The 20,511-nt window shown below is 39.1% G+C and overlaps 2 protein-coding genes across 10 annotated transcripts in view; both read left to right on the top strand.

The window, feature by feature from the left end:
- The window catches only part of UBE2Q2 (ubiquitin conjugating enzyme E2 Q2), a 60,408-nt gene extending 52,930 nt beyond the window's left edge, over positions 1-7,478 (top strand). For all 7 annotated transcript variants that reach the window (XM_084968690.1, XM_021099009.2, XM_084968686.1 and 4 more), the window contains 2 exons: positions 4,823-4,889; positions 7,029-7,478. In XM_084968690.1, the coding sequence (XP_084824816.1) occupies positions 4,823-4,889; positions 7,029-7,060 (99 nt within the window). In that variant the 3' untranslated portion in view covers positions 7,061-7,478. The remainder of the gene's footprint in view (positions 1-4,822; positions 4,890-7,028) is intronic.
- A 3,186-nt stretch (positions 7,479-10,664) lies between these two features.
- The window catches only part of FBXO22 (F-box protein 22), a 43,013-nt gene continuing 33,166 nt past the window's right edge, over positions 10,665-20,511 (top strand). For all 3 annotated transcript variants that reach the window (XM_084968684.1, XM_084968683.1, XM_084968685.1), the window contains exons 1-2: positions 10,665-10,875; positions 11,476-11,614. In XM_084968684.1, coding sequence (XP_084824810.1) covers positions 10,733-10,875; positions 11,476-11,614 — 282 coding nt within the window. In that variant the 5' untranslated portion in view covers positions 10,665-10,732. The remainder of the gene's footprint in view (positions 10,876-11,475; positions 11,615-20,511) is intronic.

Genomic DNA, 20,511 nt, shown 5'->3' on the forward strand with positions numbered 1-20,511 from the left:
ACCTTTATATCTTCATGATTGTAGTTTTGTTAGCAAGTAAATATAACCATTTTACATAGAGTGCCGAGTCAGGCAGCTAAATATGTTTACATATTAAAGTATGTCTTAGAAGGGGAATTTTTTTTTTAATTAAAGTGAAAGCTTACCCTTCTTTTTTTTTTTTTTTTTTTTTCTTAAACATTTGTCAGCTAAGAATGTGGAAATGTTTCATGATGTAATGTTTTACATTATAGGATTATATACCCAGCAGGGAATGGTCTGAATGTTAACTTTAAAAATAACTTATCAAAAAAGTAAGGTGATAAATGGTGTTAAAAATATGCTACCATTTGTGTGTGAGAGAGAGACAAAGACGTTTTAAGATATGCTCTTATAAGCAGAGACTGTCTGGAAGGATATTGAACAAAGTACTAACAACTTTCTGATAAGGGAGTATTGAAATATTGAGGTGACAGGGTGGGTTAGAGATGGGAGGGAGACTTGACTGTAAATCATTTCTACTCTCTAAATTTTCTTTTCCATACAACTAGTACTTCAAAAATATTTAAAACATAGGAGTTCCCACTGTGCACAGTGGGTTAATAATCTGACTGCAGCCACTCAGGTTGCTAAAGAGGCCCAGGTTCTATCCTTGGCCTTGCACAGTGGGTTAAAGGATCCTGCATAGCTGCAGTTGTGGCTCGAATTCAACCCCTGGTCTGGGAACTTCCATATGCCATGGGGTGTGGCCATTAAAAATTAAAAATAAATAAATAAACATTAAAAAATACTATCAGCTGTTGGTTCAAAATAAATGAGTTTGTCTCCTAAAAATATTACTAAAATGTTATCAATACACATAAGTACTGGAAATAGAAAAAAATTGCCCATCTGCACATGAAATTTGGAGATAGGGTCAGATTGATAGAGCTGAGGATCTGCAGGTCTGTGCCATTAGCTCACCTCGGCCCAGCTAGCAGGAGTGGAGAGCAAGCCCTGGGACAGAAGGGTGATGGCAAGGCTGATGTTCTCTTCAGTTACCATGGAATACAGGCTGTAACATTGACTCTATACTATAGTGAGAAAGCCTTCTAAACTAGGGGTCTGATCAATGACTTTTTAGCAGAAATTGGGAGTTTAGATAGGCAACACAGTGCCTTTTAAGAAGCTTCCATTCACTATGTGGAGGATGGTAGTTGAGCTAAATAGTGAAGTCCTAGAACACACAGCCCTTGGGGATGCTCCTAACCTATTTCTAGAATCAGTAAGGACATCTTTCCTATAGCCTATAGACCTCCAGTTGTTTACCTACAGGATCCCCTAGTCAGTGATCACATTCAGGTAAGAGAAGTGATTTTTTAATTTTTCTTCAGGAGGAGTTGTTACCTATACTAAGCAGTTCAGTCTTCTATTTATAAATGAGCAAGATTGGGGAGCTGAATCTGAGAACCTTGCATAATAATCTTGAGATTCTCCAAGAGGACTAAAGTGGTTTCATGTTAGTGGTACCCACAATCCTCAGCAGCAGCAGACACAGACACTCTTTAGAGGAAAGTGTTTCTGATTTAAGCCTGTGGGATTCCCGAAGATTAAAATCAAGCAAATAGAAAAGAAAGAAAGAAAGAAAAATATTGCACCGCTGTGGTGCAATAGGGTTGGCAGCATCTCTGCAGCACCAGGGTGCGGGTTCAATCCCCAGCCCAGCACAGTGGGTTACAGGATTTGGTGTTGCCATAGCTGCAGTGTAGGTTGCAACTGCAGCTTGGATCTGATCCATGGCCTGAGAACTCCATATGCTGCTGAGCCGCCAAAGGGGGGGGGAGAGTCAAGCAAATAGGAATTGAGTGAAAGATACAAGCACATAAATAGACAACCTAACATACATGAGAACTGGCAGAAACAATAAGATACACATTCCCCAAAGATTTTAGGTATTGAAATTAACAGATATTAAATTGTGAGAAAATGAATAGTTAAATGTAAAATCTAGTGTAAAGGAAAAAGAATCATAAAATTGAGCAAATAAGACTAGGAATGATGAGACAAATCTGAAAAAGTATGAAATATAAATTAGAGAAATATTGAAATGTTAGACATGAAGAGAGAATAAATTGGCTCGAAATAAATCAATGTTTCACAGAGAGACATGGGGATAGACAGTACAGCAGAAGTTAAGAGAGGTAGAAGTCAGAATGAGGTCTAAAATATATCTTTGGAATCCCAGGAGGAGATAATAAAAATTATATTAAAAGGAGAGAGGAAATAGAAATTAGAAAGCAGAGTTGTAGAAGCAAGTCCAGATAAATAGCTCATAAAAAATATAAATGGACTAAAGGTACTAGTTACACAGATTGAATTAAGAAGTGGTTCTTGGAGTTCCCGTGGTGGCTCAGTGGTTAACGAATCCGACTAGGAACTATGAGGTTATGGGTTCGATCCCTGGCCTTGCTCAGTGGGTTAAGGATCCAGTGTTGGTGTGAGCTGTGAGCTGTGGCGTAGGCCGGCAGCTACAGCTCTGATTTTACCCCTAGCCTGGGAACCTCCATATGCCTCGGGTGCAGCCACAGAAAAGACAAAAAAAAAAAAAAAAAAAAGTGGTTCTTAAGAAGTGTATTTAAAATGTGAGAATACAAAGAGATTGAAAGTTGTTATTGGAGTTCCCATTGTGGCTCAGCAGGTTAAGAACCCAACATAGTGTCTGTGAGGATGTGGGTTTGATCCCTGGCTTCACTTAATCAGTTAAGGATTTGCCTTTGGTGCAATCTTTGGTGTAGGTCTCAGATGCAGCTTAGATCTTTTGTTGCCATGGCTGTGGTGTAGGCCAGCAGCTGCCGCTCCAATTCAACCCCTAGCCTGGGAACCTCCACATGCTACAGGTGTGGCCTTAAAAAAAAAAAAAAGAAAAAAAGAAAGTTACTGTTGCTGTTATTTTTTTTAAAGGAGGGGGATGATAAAGATATTCCAGTATAGGCATACCTTGGAGATATTAAAGGTTTGGTTCCAGACCTCTTTGATAAAGCCGGTCACATGAAATTTTTGGTTTCCCAGTGCATATGAAAGTTTACGTTATACTGTAGTTAAGTGTGAGCAATAGCACTGTCTAAAAACAATGTATATAACTTAATTAAAAAATACTTTATTGCTAAAAAATACTAACCATCATCAGAGCCTTCAGCGAGTTATAGTAATGACACCAAAGATCCCTGATCTCAGATCACCATAATAAATATTATAATGAAAAAGTTTGAATTATTATGAGAATTGCCAAAGTGTGACACAGACACAAAGCAAACAAATGCTTTCAAGGAAAATGGAACCTACAGGCTTGCTTGACGCAGGGTTGCCACAAACCTTCAATATTTAAAAAACACATTGCTGCTAGGTGCAGTAAAGCAAAGTGCAATAAAATGAGGTTAGCCTGTTATACACAGACAAATAGGTGATGTAGCTGGAGTATGATTTTGGAACAGAAAGCGTGAGTGACTACTTAATGATAAAAGTCTCATTTAACCAGGAGGATGTAATTTTTTACTTTTATCATGCTACCTGTCATTTGTTGGGAAAAAGCAGGGAACAGTGACTAACAACATAGGCTATGTGTTAATTTTCTTATATAACCTTAAGGATATACAAGGAAACTAAGAGTTGTAGTTAATTTGGGTGGAAGAAGGAGGATGGATGAGAGGAGGAACTGGATGGTTGAATAAGAGTTTTCACTTAGAATGTGTTTATACTTTTTTTATTCTTGTGCTGTGTGCATTTATTAAAAAAACTTATGACATAATATGTGTGTACTACTATGGAGAATGCTTATGATACATTAATTGGAAGTAAGGATGTAGGTCAGTTGTACTCATGGAGATAAAATTAATCCTAAATTTGGCCCCTTAAAAGAGGTTTAATCTAGAGGATAACAAAAGAAGACTCTTATAGTAAAAGCTTGGTGCCAATTTTGGACCTTCTTTATTTATTTTTTTGGTTGCACCTGTGGCATGCGGAAGTTCCTGGGCCAGAGATCAAACCTGCCACTTCTGTAACCAGGGCCATAGTAGTGACAATGCTGATTGTTAACCTGCTGAGCCATGAGGGAACTCTTTGTGGGCATTCTTTAGATTTTTATCTCAAAATGTAATTCATATGTGGAGTCCTTAAAGCCTAAGGAATGTTTCCTTATCTGAAGATAGTATTTTGTAGTTTGTTTTTTTTGTGTTTTGGGTTTTTTTGATGGAAGTTACGAGGAAGGGCGTTTTTCTACTTGTATACAAATAGCGTTCTTTAACGTTATTCATAAAACCTTGTACTTGTGCAGTGGTAGGAGGACTTTAAAAATGAACCGTGGGGAGTTCCCCGTGTGGCTCAGCAGTAATGAATCATTCTAGTATCCAGGCGCACATGGGTTTGATCCCTGGCCTCTCTCACTGAGTTAAGGATCTGGCCTTGCTGTGAGCTCTGGTGTAGGTAGCAGACGCGGCTCAGATCATGTTGCTGTGCTTGTTGTGTAGGCTGGCAGCTACAGCTCTGATTCAAGCCCTAGCCTGGGAATTTCCATATGCCACAGGGGCAGCACCCACCTCCCCAACCCCTATCCCCCAAAAAAGCAAAGAAGGGAAAAAAAAAAAAAAGAACTGTGACGCTTGTAGATTTTTAATAGAATACAGTTTTGGTTTTGTTATCCTTCTAAAATGGTAGAGAATAATGAAATTGAGGCATTTCTTTTTAAAATGAAAGTATATATATTTAGTGTTCTGTGTTCTCTTAAGCAGAGCAGCGATGCATCTATAAGTTATTTGTAATGATTTTATCTATTTATAGTTTTGATATAAAATGTATAATTCTCTTTCAGAATCAATATAATCTAGCAAGAGCCCAACAATCCTATAATTCCATTGTACAGATACATGAGAAAAATGGTACGTTTAATTCAATAAGTATTTATTGCCATTGATGAAATTTTACATAATGGACTGTTGATGTTTATCATGTTTTATTCATCTGTTTTTGCTTTAATTTATTTTAAAGAACAGTTGCCACAATAAAAAAAACTTTAACTTGAGGATACACACACTGCACTTCATTAAAAAAATCTTTGTATCCTAAATACTTGGCCTGGGAACTTGAGTCAGAGTAAAAAGATTTTTAAGTAAATTAAAGAATGAACCACTTCACTTACTTAAAATGTGTGGTATTTGGTTAGGAACCGAGTTAAAGCCAACTCTATAGGTCAAGTTTTTGCTATTAATATTGAGTAAGCGCAACCAGGATCATGAACCAGTTGTTTCTGAAACATATTCAGACTACTTAATGCTTTGTATATATTTATTTATTTAAGTAAAAAAGTTCTAGTTCAGTCTACACTTGAGAATTTGAGTTGTAAATTTTAAAAAGTTATCCAAATATCTTTCATAAATTGTATTGACCTTACTTTAAATTTTGCTTGTATTCACAATGCATGTTTGGAGTTTTGTGTCTAATAGTGAGGTAACAAGTATACTTGGAATCAGAAGACCTATTATCAAATGCCATGTGTTGTCACTCATTAGCTCTGTGACTCTGAGCAAGTCCCATTACTTCTCAGCCTCAGTTCAGTCTGTCTTGCCAAACTTGAGGAAAAAAAGAGTAGTGTGTTTTTATGGCACTTCAAAACCAAGTGCTGGAGTTCCCCGTCGTGGCGCAGTGGTTAACGAATCCGACTAGGAACCATGAGGTTGCGGGTTCAGTCCCTGCCCTTGCTCAGTGGGTTAACGATCCGGCGTTGCCCTGCGCTGTGGTGTAGGTTGCAGACGCGGCTCGGATCCCGCGTTGCTGTGGCTCTGGCGTAGGCCAGTGGCTACAGCTCTGATTCAACCCCTAGCCTGGGAACCTCCATATGCCTCGGGAGCGGCCCAAGAAATAGCAACAACAACAACAGCAACAACAAAAAAAAACCAAAAAAAAAAAAACCAAGTGCTGACATTCATGCTAGCTGGGGTAGGAAACCGATGCTTTTTTGTGCAAAGTAAATTAATAAGAAATAGTTGTTTTTTTTTTTTTTTTTCAAGGGTATTTACAGTAGAATGTTCTTTGCTAGAAGGTGGCAGTTTGTGACTTAAGATGTTTTATTTGCTCACTTTTAATAACAAAGCAAACTTGTCACTTTTATAGTGACTGCTTACTTCTGAAAGAATAGTACTCAAAACAGTTGTCAAGCTTCTGAAGAGGGAAATGAGAAAACTTGAGGACAAAGCTGGGTTATCATAATAATAGTCATCTCCCACACCCTAAATTAACAGATCCAAAGATGCCTGTATGCTACTTCATTAACCATGTGGAGACTCCACAAATCCTGGTATCTTCATACTATTCCAATGGCAGTTTCCTACCAATCGCTACTTAGTCTCATTTACCTTTTTAGAGAGGGCTTATATTTTTGCTGACCTTAGGAAACATACTGTTTTCTTATTTCTTATTTATTTTTTCTTAAAGCAGACGTTGTAGTGTGCATTCAAAAATGTTTATAGAAAGCACCGTACTTCGGAAAATGTGGGTGTGTGTATAATTAGCTATGGTAAAAGAGCAACAGGTTCAGGAGGTGGATTTTACCTTATGCTGCTAAATTTGATCTTGGGCGTAGTCATTTAATCAGTGCACTTGCTGAGATGGCACCCTCACTGTCAAAATGACATCATTGCACTGATGACGTCCACGTTCTTTTTAGTCTAAAATACTAGAATCTTGTTTGGGGAATAGTTATTTTCAGCATGGTTTACTTTCAAATACAGAATTGAAATGAAATATAAAACCTAGCTTGTTGTTTTCCACATTGTCCTCTTGAGGTAGAAATGCCATTAATATAGAGGTCTTATGTTGAAAACTCAAGTACAGTTTATTCATAGAAGATAACTTTATACTGTGAGTATATCAAAATGCTTGTTAATAACCCAAGTTTAATCTTTACAGTAGGTTTAAACAGGAAATTATGGGTAGCCAAAGTAGCTGATCTTAATAAAATGCCATTTCTCCTGGTTTAAGAATTAAAGTATTTTAACTTTTTATTTCCCATTCTTTTTCAGGCTGGTACACCCCTCCAAAGGAAGATGGCTAAATGTGATGACTTGTGTATGTTTGGACCAATGTTGCTTTAAAGAAAAATCTTTCCAACATGCAGACACAAGCTTTGGGTGCCCCTATAACAGCAGTACCGAAGATGTTAGCTAATAGATATTTTAGTGGATAATCTGTCAACTGATCCAGTATAAGTTACAGCCTTTCCATTTTTCTCATTTTAGGTATCTTGGACTGAGCAGTGGGGCCTTTACTGTATTTTTCTTGATAAATACATATACTGGCCACTCCTTATCATCTCTTTTTCTTGAAGGGTGAAATGTGTTAGGCAGGCAAGTCAGCGTCAGGTTACTAAAGTTGTGACTTTAGGGCAACTTTCCCATTTTGAGCTCTTGCGTTATGAGGATTTGCAATATATTGTTCCATTTAAAGCCAATAAAAGTTTAATTGATGTTTAATACTGGTTTAGAAAATTTAAGGTCTTTTAAATCACAGTAGCTTTTTTTCAGGTTAAAACCATTTATGATATTGCCAAAATAATGACAGGAAACGTACCTATTAAATGGTTAAACTTTTTTTTAATGGCTATGAAGGTCTGAATTGTTTCCCGAAGATTTGCTCTTAACTGAGCTGTACTTTTTAGTTTAAAGCAAAGAAGGCTGTGCCAATTCAGGCTTGTGAGTAATTTCTACTGGGGCATCAGAGTCTTGCTGGGCTGAATCTGCTTCTTCTTGTTTCAATATTATGAAGAAGGGCTTGAAATTTAGAGCTTGAAGTTATTTAAAATACTAAGTCATTTTACGTTTCCATTTTATTAACGGGATGTTGCAATCAGTTGTAAACTAATAAACTTATAAAGTAATTGGCACAAAGACTCCTTGAACAAAAATTGCACAGTAAAGTACCGAAAGTATCTAATTTGGAGACTTAAAATTTTTGCTATATTTAAAACAACGGCTTTTACATTGAAAAACTAATAGGAACTCTACATATGTTAATTCTTTATAAAACCTGACTCAAATCAGTGTACTCTCTATTTTGTTGCCTTACCTGAATCAGTCCTGTTGGGTTGGAAATAGATTTCTTTATGTACCCAAATTTGATTTAAAAGTAAATTCTAGTTATGAAGCACTTTTAAAAACCAGAAGCACATTTTTTTCTGCACAAACCAGTTACAAAGTTCAAAAGTGTTTCTTATGCTTTAAGACTCAGTTTTTAACTTTGTAAAACCATGTCCGAGAGACTTGGCACTTCTGCATTATTGTGTGTTCAGTTTCTTTTTTAAAAAAAATTTGGCTGGGAGGACATTGGAAAAAGATTTTCTGGCATTCTTGTTCACTTGGTTACATTTGTATAAAGTTCTGATTGCCAGTTGCTCAGAAAACAAGTGACAAGGCAGAATTCTTAAAAGAATTAAAGTTCCTTAAACCTAAGGCTGAATCTTGAATACATTATTGAATTCTTTAATAACCCTGATGGCTAGCAGATTGACAGCTGCGTATTTGGCATGCTTTGTTTTTTGTTTGGTTTTGGGGGTTTTTTTGTTTTTTTGTTTTTTTTTGGACTTTATTTTTCATTGCAGATTTCTTTGGCAATGTACAGTAAATTTTGTAAACTTGCATCAAGTTTATGAATAAAGAACCATTTAAAAAATTACTTTGTCACTTTTCCCTGGTAAAAGATACTCTTGGCTTCAAGCGTCTGTAGGCTCTGTTGGGTTTCTGGGATAGGATTGTGAATGGTGGGATGGCCTTGTATGTGAGGAGAAGCTTGTATAGACTGGGCGTACTCAGAGTTTCCTCACCCTCTTCCTTCTCACACCCTCGTTCTTAAGTGTAAATGAAAGTGTTACTTTATTTATGGCTGTCCCTAGTTCCCCTAGCTTTATAGTAATCTGCTTCTCCTTAGCACACCCATAGTCTCCTTACACAGTTGTCAGCTTATCTCACATACAGGAAGTCCAGAGATAGGAAAACTCTAGGCACATACCTCTGCTTCTTTGAGATTTTTCCCATGTTGGTTTCATCTTTGCATAGACTGTTCTCTTAGATGTGTGGCCACCTTAATCCTTCCAGAAGTAAGATATTGGTCCTGCGTCTAGTGTCTGCTTACGAGGTGAGGAAATCTTTACAAGTGGGCCACCTCACCCCAAGCCCAAGCATATTGCCTGTCACTTTTCCTTGGCTAGAACTAGGGCCTGTGTCTACCCCTGAACTAATGGCTGATGAAAAGAATGAAACTATTATGATTAGTTTGGACCAGTGGTTCTCTGATTTGGAGGACCTGGAGACTCCTGAGACCCTTTTAGGGAGATTTTTAAGGTCAAAACTATTTTCCTAACACTAAAACATTATTTGCCATTTTCACTCTCATTCTCTCACAAGTGTGCAGTAGAGTTTTCCAGAGGCTGTATGATGTGGTAGATGTGCAGCAGTTTGAATTCAGAGGCAGATCCAGCTGTCTTTTTTTTTTTTTGGTTTTTAGGGCCGCACCTGTGACATATGAAAGTTCCCAGGCTAGGAGTTGAATCAGAGAGGCACCTGTCAGCCTGTGCCACAGCAACACCAGATCCTTAACCCACTGAGCAAGGACAGGCAGGGATGGAACCCGCATTCTCATGGATACTAGTTAGGTTTGTAAACTGCTGAGTCACAGCAGGAACTCCCCAGCTGTCTTCTTTTAAGCCAGAAATTAGGTTTGCAAGATGTAAAGATGCCATGCTATTCACTATTGTGGGGGAAGAAATTTGGGAAAGTTATTTTTTCATAAGATGTTTTTGTGGGGGATGGATTAAAGTGAATTAATATTACAATGTTTTAATTTTTAATATGGTAACTATAATCCTTATATTTTTTGGCATCGTCAGAATTTAAGAATGTGAAGGAGTTCCGAGGCCGAAATGTTTGAGATCCACTGGTTTAGGCCAATCCAGAGCTGGGCATCAAATCAGGGTCTTGTTAGCAGAGAAGCAGGAGGCGGAATGGATGTTAGGTGGAGATAGAGCCTATTTGCTGTGCTTATATTCTTTCTACCTATGGTTCCCAAACTGAGCTTACATCACGGGGAAGCATACAGTAAAGCTAAAACTCGAGACTTCTGGGTCCCACTGCCAAATGTCTGTCACGGGAATGCACCAAAGTATTTTCTGGGTGAATCTGATGCTACCGGCCAGGAACTAGTGCTGTGTGGGGCGTGCTTTCACAGCAATGGTAGGCGCTCCTTAAGCTGTTTTACACATTCAGAACGTGAGGGCTACACTGTGTTGAACAAAGGCGGTGATTTTCACTTTTTTTTTTTTTAAACATACTTTCCAAAAATTGGACTCATGCCTTAACTGGCGTAGGGATTGTGAAGGCCAATACAGTGTTACCTAGACTCTGCCTTCAAGAACTCAGGAATTAGACTTGTACGGACAGATTAGAGCTGCAAGTGCACTGAGAGGCAAAGGAGGTGGCTATATCTTGACCACGGGCACCTCCCTGGAACCTCCCAGCAGGATTACAGGACGCGTAATCACCACTTTCAGGCACCAGCCGGCGCCCCAAACCAGCGCCGGAAACGCTTCGGTCTGGCGTCACGTGGGCGCCCTCGCAGCAACCCCGCCTCCTCCGCTGGCCGGAAGTGGCGCGCTTGCTTGCTTGGGCGAGCTTGATCTGGCCCTGCGCCGTGCTCTCCGAGCTGCTGTCCTGCTTTCCGGTCGGGTTGGTGGGGCATGGAGCGGGTGAGCGGCGGCTGTGATCGCCGCGGCTCCTCCTCTGCAGACCCACGAAGCACCTTCGTGTTGAGTAACCTAGCGGAGGTGGTGGAGCGTGTCCTCACTTTCCTGCCCGCCAAGGCGTTGCTGCGGGTGGCCGGGTGAGGGGGGAGGAGGTGGGAAGCTTAACTTGGGACTTGCCGGGGTGGGCGGACGCGGTGGGGACCCAGGACTGACCCCGGTTCCCTACCCCTATCCTCAGGTGGCGTCCCATACGCTAGGTACCCCTACTGCAGTGCTCCCAGGGACACTTCTCAGAAGAGCCAGGTTCCCCCTAAGGTTTTCTCCGCCCCCGCGTTTTCTTCCGAACCAGCGCCCGGCACCTCCCTCTTCTCGGGGACTTTGGATTCTGCAGGAATTTATTTATTATTTATTTAGTCTTTTTAGGACCAGGGCACATGGAGGTTCCCAGGCTAGGGGTGAAATCCGAACTATAGCCGCTGGCCTACACCACATCAACACGCCCCATCCCAGCCTTGTCAGCAATGCTGGATCCTTAACCCACTGAGCAAGGCCAGGGGTGGAACCTGCCTTCTCATGGATACTGGTCAGATTCCTTTCCAGAGTTGCCTGGAAGGGAGCTCTACCCCTCAGTAATTTCCTGCAATAACTAAGGTGTGCTAGGAGGGTGGAGGTCTTGCGCCACGGGAGAGAGGAAAATGAACGTGTGTTCATTGCCCTTTGTGCCTTTGCATCCTCAGTGTGTGTCGCTTATGGAGGGAGTGTGTGCGCAGAGTGTTGCGGACCCATCAGAGTGTGACCTGGATCTCCACGGGCTCAGGGGATGCTGGCCTCCTGGAGGAGCATTGCTTGGTCCGCGTGGTAACCGAAGAGCTTGAGGCAAGTTAAAGGGTGGCGTGCACAGCACTTTGTGGAATTTGCGGGTCAGTCGTTGAGAACTAAATAATATACAATTTTGTATATGGCCTTATTTTTTTGTAATTTAAGGAAAAGGTCTTGTAAACATCAGTTTTAATGAGCATATTGAAAGGATGTGCCATGGTATATTGTATCCTTCTTCATATATTCGGCATTTTATGTATCCAGGTTTTCACTCAGGATAGTGAACACTGTTAAGAACCTTCCTTTCACCTGCCTCTCTTGTCACTGTTTTGCAGGGAAGGGAACTGAAGGATTTCTGTTGCTTAGTGTCATATAAAAATGCCAAGAACCAATACTTAAACCCAAATATTTCAACCTTTGATCCTGTACTATTTTGTATTGTATTTCTGGGCCAAAATCCAAAAGATGGACAATACCCGGGGAGGTAAAGACTGGAAGTCTTGGAGTCAGAGGGGCAGCTTCCTGAGCACAGGTCGCAGTGAGACCGGTATCTCATTTGGGAGTAGGAGGGAGCCATTTGAGAGTAAATCGCCAGTCTGATGTTCTCTCATGCCCTTGTGCTTGTTTGCACAAGGAACTCCTAAGGAACTCTTAGGAGTTCCTGCTGTGGGTCAGGGGATTAAGAACCCAACTAGTATCCAAGAGGATGTGGGTTCCATCCCTGGTCTCATTCAGTGGGTTAAGGATCTGGTGTTGCCTCAAGCTGCCTCAAAAGTCACAGGTGTGCCTTGGATCTGGTATTGCTGTGTCTCTGGTGTAGACTGGCAGCTGCAGCTCATATTCAACCCCTAGCCTGGGAACTTCCATATGCCTTGGGTGCGGCCCTAAAAAAAAGAACATTTTACATAACCACAATACAACCATCACAGTCAGTAGATTATCGTTGATAACATTTCTACTACATAATCCTCAGATTCAGATTTTGTCACTTGCCTTAGTACCTTCCTTCATAGCCGAAGGATTCAGTATAGAATCAAAGTGCCTTGGTTTTTTTTTTGTTTTTTTTTTTTTAATGGCTACACTAGCAGCACATGGAAATTCCTAGGCCAGGGATTGAATCCGAGAAACTGCGGCAGCATGGGGATCCTTTAACCCTCTGAACCCATGCCTCCTGAGCTGCTGCAGTCAGGTTCTTAATGCACTATACCACATAGGGAGCTCCGTGGATTGTTTATATTTGTCATGTTTCTTTAATCTGGAACATTTACTCAAGCTTTCCTTGACTCACAACTTTAAGGACCTATGTAAATTAGAAGCCAATTAAAAAATGTATATTTTTTTGGGTCTTTTGATGGCATATGGAGGTTCCCAGGGTAGGGGTCAAATTGAAGCTGTAGCCGCTGGCCTTCACCAAAGCCATAGCAATGCAGGATCCCTGAGCTACATCTGCAGCCTACACCACAGCTCATGGCAATGCCAGATCCTTAACCCACCTAGTGAGGTCAGGGATTGAACCTGCCTCTCATTGATGCTAGTCAGATTCCTTTCTGCTGAGCCACCAGTTGGCCAGTTATTTTGTATAACATCTGATGTTTGTTAGATTCAGATTATGTCTTTGGCAGGAATATCACAAGTGATGCTGTGCTCTTTTTGTTGCATCACATCAAGTGGTGTATGGTTTCTATTTGTCCCATTACTGATGATACTACCTTTGATTATTTGGTTAAGGTGTTATCTGCCAGGTGTCACTAGTGTAAATTTATTCTTTTCCATTGTAACTAATAAGTATTTTGTGGAGAAATGCTTTGAAACTAAGTAATTACTCTGTTTCAATTTATTCATTTATTTGTATCTATATGGACTCTTAGTCTGTTGTTTTATTTAGAGGGATGTATTCTGTTACTATCAGTGTTTATTTCACTTCCTAAATTGTTCCTGCTTTGACCAGAGGAGCCCCTTCAGCTGGCTCAGTGTCTTTTAGAGATGACTCCATCATCTTTGAGCACTTCCTTGCTTTCTGGCACAAGATTCTTAGTACATCTTGTGTTTTGTCTGCTTCAGTCTGTAATCAGTCACTTTGCCAAGAAGCCCTAGTTCTTTTAATGTAGAATGGCATTTAGAATCCGAGATTGGACAGCTCCTTGGTGTCAAAGGGCTTGCTGCTTCAAAGCCCCGTCAGTGGACAGAGCAAGGGATATATGTATGTCTTTACAAGCGTGTGTGTGTGTATACACCCATCTCTGTATTTGCACACACACACATAACTGTATTTAAATATACCTGCAAATTCATGAGTTCATACAGGTACATCCAATTCTAATCCAACACAGGATTCTTTCTGGTCTTCTCTCAGCTCATACTTATACCTCCCTGTTGGATAATGAGAAACCTGAATTTCATCATTCTTGATATATTGAGATATTAGATGAATGCCCCATAAGCGACCAGCCTTCTGTTTCTCCGTTCTTCATGTGGATTTCCTCCTTACCCTATTTGGCTCTGGAACTCAGATCCAAAGTAGCCGGAATCCAAAGGCAGGGTTGCAGGAAACTTTCTTCTCACTTTGGTCCAAATCCTGCCCCGTCTATTTATGAGAGTTTGTCATTTGAGAAAATTCAAAATGTAGGCTGTGATTTTCCCAGGAAGATGTTCTTTGGAGCATCATTTATAATAAGGGAAATTGAGAACAATCTAATGTTTATCTTGTAAATAAAGTCATTAAATGATAAATGGAAAGAGAAAGTGTTGATGTAAGTGAAAAATTATATTATATATTAAACATATATTATAAAATTATATGTTTAGTTTAATCTAAATTATTAAAAGTAAAAAGAGAGAATGGAAAAGAAGCCAAATGCTAGCAGAAGTTTTCTTCAGGGGTAGGAGGGTATGAGAGTGAGTGTGTGTGTGTGTGTGTGTGTGTGTGAATGTTTTGTGTTTATAAACATTTTTCTTGGGAGTTCCCATTGTGGTGCAGTGGAAACAAATCTGACTAGTAACCATGAGGTCATATGAATGTTCCCAGGCTACGGGGTCGAATCAGAGCTATAGCTGCTAGCCTATGCCACAGCCACAGCAAGGCAGGATCCGAGGTGCATCTGTGAGCTACACTACAACTCACTGCAATGCTGGATCTCTGACCCACTGAGTGAGGCCAGGGATGGAACCGACATCGTCATGGATCCTACTGAGGTTCGTTAACCGCTGAGCCGCAAAGGGAACTCCCTAAAAGTTTATATATTGTAATGGCTGTTAAAGCCAAGCAGTCTTAAGTATGAACCCAGTCATATTAAGTGTGTGATTTTGAAAATGTTACCTAAACTCTCTGACCCTCAGGTTCTCTCTTTGTGCAGTGAAAAGAAAATAATACCATTCTTACAGAGTTGTTGTAGGATTTAAATAATGAAAAGGTAATGTGTGTAACATTATGTACAGTACCAGGAATATAATGTTTTCAGTAATTGAAATTTTTCTCTATTAGTATCATTACTAAAATTCATATACTAGGTTTATACATTGTAGAAAGCTAATGTGGAGACAAAAACATGAAAACCTTGTCCATTTCATGCTGTTTTCTTTGTGTTTGCTAAATTATCTAGTGTACATGATACTTCTATATCCATAAAATAGATTTCGCTTTTTTTTTTTTTTTTTGCTTTTTAGGGCTGCACTGCGACATATGGAGGTTCCCAGGCTAGGGATCCAATTGGAGCTACAGCTGCCGGCCTATGCCACAGCCACGGCAATGCTGCATCCGAGCTACATCTGTGACTTACACCATAGCTCATGGCAACACCAGATCCTTAATCCATTGAGTGAGGCCAGGGCTCGAACCCCCAACCTCATTGTTCCTAGTTGGATTCACTTCCCCTGTGCCATGATAGGAACTCCCTGATTTAGCTTTTTTACTAGAAGTAAAGAGTGTTAGGTAACTCAGATGGGTTGGACGACTCAGTGTAACATCACAAGGAGTGCTAGGGCTATGTATTGCTCCATCTTCCTCACTGGTTTCACTCCCCCAATCTCCCTCCTCAGTTTCACTCCCCCAATCTCTCTCCTCAGTGACAACCATCTATTCATTCTCTGTAGCTGTGACTTTCTTTTTGATTTGTTATGTTTGCTCATTGTTTTGTTTTTCAGATTCCACATATAAGTGAAGTCTTAATATTTGTCTTTCTTTGTCTGACTTACTTTGCTTAGCCAAATACCCTGCGGGTCCATTCATGTTGTTGCAAATGGCAAGATTTTACTTTTTTTTATAGCTGAATAATATTGTCTTGTATATGTATACCACATCTTTATTTATTCATCTATTTATGTGTACTTTAGGTTGCCTCCATATCTTGACTATTGTAAATAATGCTGCAGTGAACATAGGGGTACATATATCTTTTTGGATTAGTGTTTTTGGTTTTTTCAGAAAAATACCCAGAGGTGGAATTGCTGGTTCATATGATAGTTCTTGTTTCAGTTTTTGGGATTAGTTTTATTTCATACTGTTTTCTACAATGGCTCTATCAATTTACATTCCCATCAGCAATGCACAAGGGTTGCATTTACTTTGTATCCTTGCCAACACTTAATGTTTCTTGCCTTTGATAATAATAGCCATTCTGATTAGCATGAGGTAGGACCTCTTTCTTTTTCTTCCCAGATTCTTTTTTTAATTTGAGGAGGTATCTCACTGCGGTTTTGATTTGTGTTTGTCTGATAACTGTTGTTGCTGAGTATCTTTTCATGTGTCTGTGGCCCATCTATAAGTCTTCCTTGGAATCTCTTCAGGTCCTCTGCCTGTTTTTTAACTGGGCTGTTCTTTTTTTGATGTTAATTGTACAAGTTCTTTGTAGATTTTGGATATTAACCCTCATATCAGATATATGTTTTTTGCACTATCTTTGCATCTATGTTCATAATGATGTTGGGTTTTATTGATAGTTTCCTTCGCTGTGCAGAAGCTTTTTAGTTTAATGTAGTCCCATTTGTTTTTGCTTTTCTTTCCATTGCCTGAGGAGACAAAACCAAAAGAAATATTGCAAAGACCCATGTCAGAGTGTATGGCCTATGTTTTCTTCTAGGAATGTTATAGTTTTAGGTCTTATATTTAAGTCCTAAATGCATTTTGAGTTTATTTTTGTGTACAGTGTGACAAAGTAGTCCAATTTGATTATTTTTGCATATAGCTCTTCAATTTTCCCAACACCATTTATTGAAGAGGCTATCTTTTCCCATTGTATATTCTGCCTCCTTTTTTGTAGTTGAACTGACCATGTAAGTGTGTTTTTATTTCTGGACTCTGCTCTGTTGCACTGATCTTTGTGTCTGTTTTAATGCCAGTACCACATTATTTTGGTTGCTGTAGTTTGAAATCACAGGTGTGATATCTCTATTTCTGTTCTTCTTTCTTAAGATTGTTTGGGCTATTTGGAGTCTTCTGGGTTTCCATACAAATTTTAGAATAATGTTGTAATTTTATGAAAATGCCATTGTTATTTTAATAGGGATCCCATTGAATCTATAAATTACTTTGGGATATATCATCATTTTAACAATATTCTTCCAAGTGATGACTCTAGCCCGTCTTGCCATTTGTGTTGCATTTAGTTTCTTTTATCATTGTCTTATGATCTTCTGAGTACAGTTCTTTTGCCTTCTTTGTTATTTTATTCCTAGGTATTTTTATTCTTTTTGATGCAGTTGTAAATGAGATTGTTTTCTTCTCTGATAATTCATTATTAGCATATAGAAACACAGTAGGATTCTGTGTATTGATTTTGTATCGTGCAACTTTACTGAATTCATTTAATAACTCAGAGTTTTTGGTAGTGTCTTTAGGGTTTTCTGTGTGTAGTATTATATTACACAAGCTTTGAACACAGTTTTACTTCTTCCTTTACAATTTGGATTCCTTTTATTTCTTCTTCTTGTCTGATTGCTGTGGCTAGAACTTATAATACTTTGTTGAATAAAAGTGGCAAGAGTGGGCATACTTGTCTTGTTCCTGACCTTAGAAGAAATATTTTCAGCTTCTCACTGTTGAGTATGATGTTAGTTGTGAATTTGTCATATATGGCCTTTAGTATATTGAGGATATTAACACACTTTCTGGAGAGTTCTGTACACACACTGTACACACTTTCTGGAGAGTTCTGTAAATGGATGTTGAATTTAATCAAAAACATTTCCTGCATTTATTGAAATGGGTCATATTTTTATTGTTATGTTAATACAGTGTATCACATTGATTTGTGGATATTGAACTATACTTGCATCCTTGGGATAAATTCCACTTGATCATGGTGTATCATCCTTTTAATGTATTATTGAATTGGTATGTTGATATTTTGTTGAGGATTTTTGCATCTATGTTCATAATGATGTTGGCTTGTAATTTTCTGTTTTTGTGATGTTTTGGTACAGGGTGATGCCTCATAAGAATGATTTGAAAACATTTCTTTCTCTTCATTTTTTTGGAATCAATTTGAGAAGGATAGATGTTAACTCTTTAAATGTTTGGTAGAATTTGCCTGTGAAGCTCTGTTGTCCTGAACTTTTGTTTGTTGGGAGTTTTGAAATTACTGATTCAGGTTCACTATCAGTAGTTGATCTGTTGATATTTTCTCTTTCATTCTGATTCAGTCTTTGGAGATTGTACATTGCTAGAAATTTATCCCTTTTTTCTAGGTTGGCCATTTTATTGGCAAATAATTGTTCATAGCAATCTCTTTAGATCTTTTATATTTCTGTGGTGACAGTTGAATGCCTCCTTTTTATTTCTTGATTTCGGCCCTCTTTTTCTTGATGAGTCTGGCTAAAGGTTTATCAATTTTGTTTATATTTTCAAAGAAGCAGATCTTAGTTTCTTTGGTATTTCTATTGTTTTATTGTCTCTACTTCATTTTTTTGTTGTTGTTTGTTTTTGTTTTTTTGTCTTTTTGCCTTTTCTAGTGCCGCTCCCACGGCATATGGAGGTTCCCAGGCTAGGGGTCTAATCAGAGCTATTGCTGCCGGCCTACACCACAGCAACGGCAACGTGGGATCTGAGCCACATCTGAGATCTACACCACAGCTCATGGCAATACCGGGTCCTTAACCCATTGAGCAAGGCCAGGAATCGAACCCGCAACCTCATGGTTCTTAGTCGGAATTGTTAACCACTGTGCCATGACAGGAACTCCTGTCTTTACTTCATTTATTTCTACTCTGATCTTTGTGATTTCTTCTACTAGCTTTGGGTTTTATGTATTCTTTTTCTAGTTCTTTTAGGTGTAAAGTTAGTTTTTTTTTGGGTCTTTTTTGTCTTTTCTAGGGCCGCACCCATGGCACATGGAGGTTCCCAAGCTAGAGGTCAAATCGGAGCTGTAGCTGCCAGCCTACACCACAGCCACAGCAATGCCAGATCCGAGCCATGTCTGCGACCTACACCACAGCTCACAGCAACACCGGATCATCAACCCACTGAGCAGGGCCAGGGATCGAACCCACAACCTTATGGTTCCTAGTCAGATTCGTTAACCACTGTACCATGATGGGAACTCCAAAGTTGGGATTCTTTAATAGAGATTTTTCTTGTATTCCATTGTAGGCTTATGATGGAGCATGATAATGTGAGAAAAAAAGTATTTGTTCATTGTTTTCTGGTTATTTTTGTACTTTTTTCCTTCTTCTTTTCCTCTCTTCCCTTGTGATTTGATGATTATGCTTAATGTTACATTTGGATTCCTTTCTCTTTCCTGTTTGTGTGTGTATGTATCAGTATAGTATAGTTTTTCTCTTTCTTTCTTTCTTTTTTTTTTTTTTTTTTTTTTTGCTTTTTAAGGCCACACCTGCAGTGTGTTGAAGTTCTTGGCTTCTCTGGTTAGGGGTCAAATCAGAGCTGCAGCTGCTGGCCCATGCCACAGCAAAGTGGGATCTAATCTGTGTCTGTGACTTATTCTACAGCTCATGGCAATGCTGGATCTTCAACCCACTGAGCAAGGCCAGAGATCAAACCTGCACTCTCATGGATACTAGTCGGGTTCTTAACCCGCTGAGCCACAACGGGACCTCCAGTATAGTTTTTTAATTTGTTGTTACCTTATAGTTCATATAATAACCCATATGTATATATGTGATTATTTTAAGTTTATGAGTCTTAAGTTTGAACACATTCTAAAAACTTGCTTCCACCCCTATCTTTAATGTTTTTGACATCATTTTTTTAATAATCATTTTTCTTTTTTCCATTATAGCTGGTTAACAGTGTTCTGTCAATTTTCTACTATACAGCAAGGTGACTCAGTCACACATACATGTATACATTTTTTTTCTCACATTATCATGCTCCATCATAAGTGACTAGATATAGTTCCCGGTGCTATGCAGCAGGATCTCATTGCTTATCCATTCCAAAGGCAATAGTTTGCATCTATTAACCCCAAATTCCCAGTCCATCCCATTACCTCCCCTCCCCCTTGGCAACCACAAGTCTATTCTCCAAGTCCATGATTTTCTTTTCTGTGGAACGGTTCATTTGTGCCTTATATTAGATTCCAGATATAAGTGTGATATCATATGGTATTTGTCTTTCTTTTTCTGACTGACTTCACTTAGTATGAGAATCTCTAGTTTAATCCATGTTGCTGCAAATGGCATTAGTTTGTTCTTTTTTATGGCTAAGTAGTATTCCATTGTTTATATATACCACATCTTCTTAATCCATTCATCTGTTGATGGACATTTAGGTTGTTTGTGAATAATGCTGCAATGAACATGTGAGTGCATATGTCTTTTTCAAGGAAAGTTTTGTCTGGATATATGCCCAAGAGTGGGATTGCTGGGTCATATGGTAGTTCTGTGTATACTTTTCCATGTAAAGTACCTCCATAATGTTCTCCATAGTGGTTTTACCAATTTACATTCCCCCCAAAAGTGCAGGAGGGTTCCCTTTCTCCACACTCTCTCTAGCATTTGTTATT

The sequence above is a fragment of the Sus scrofa genome, chromosome 7, assembly GCF_054392235.1.
Source record: "Sus scrofa isolate SSC_HxYL_T2T_F1_AM1 chromosome 7, Sscrofa_HxYL_maternal_Yorkshire_Landrace_v2.0, whole genome shotgun sequence".
In the NCBI taxonomy this organism is placed as follows: Eukaryota; Metazoa; Chordata; class Mammalia; order Artiodactyla; family Suidae; genus Sus; species Sus scrofa.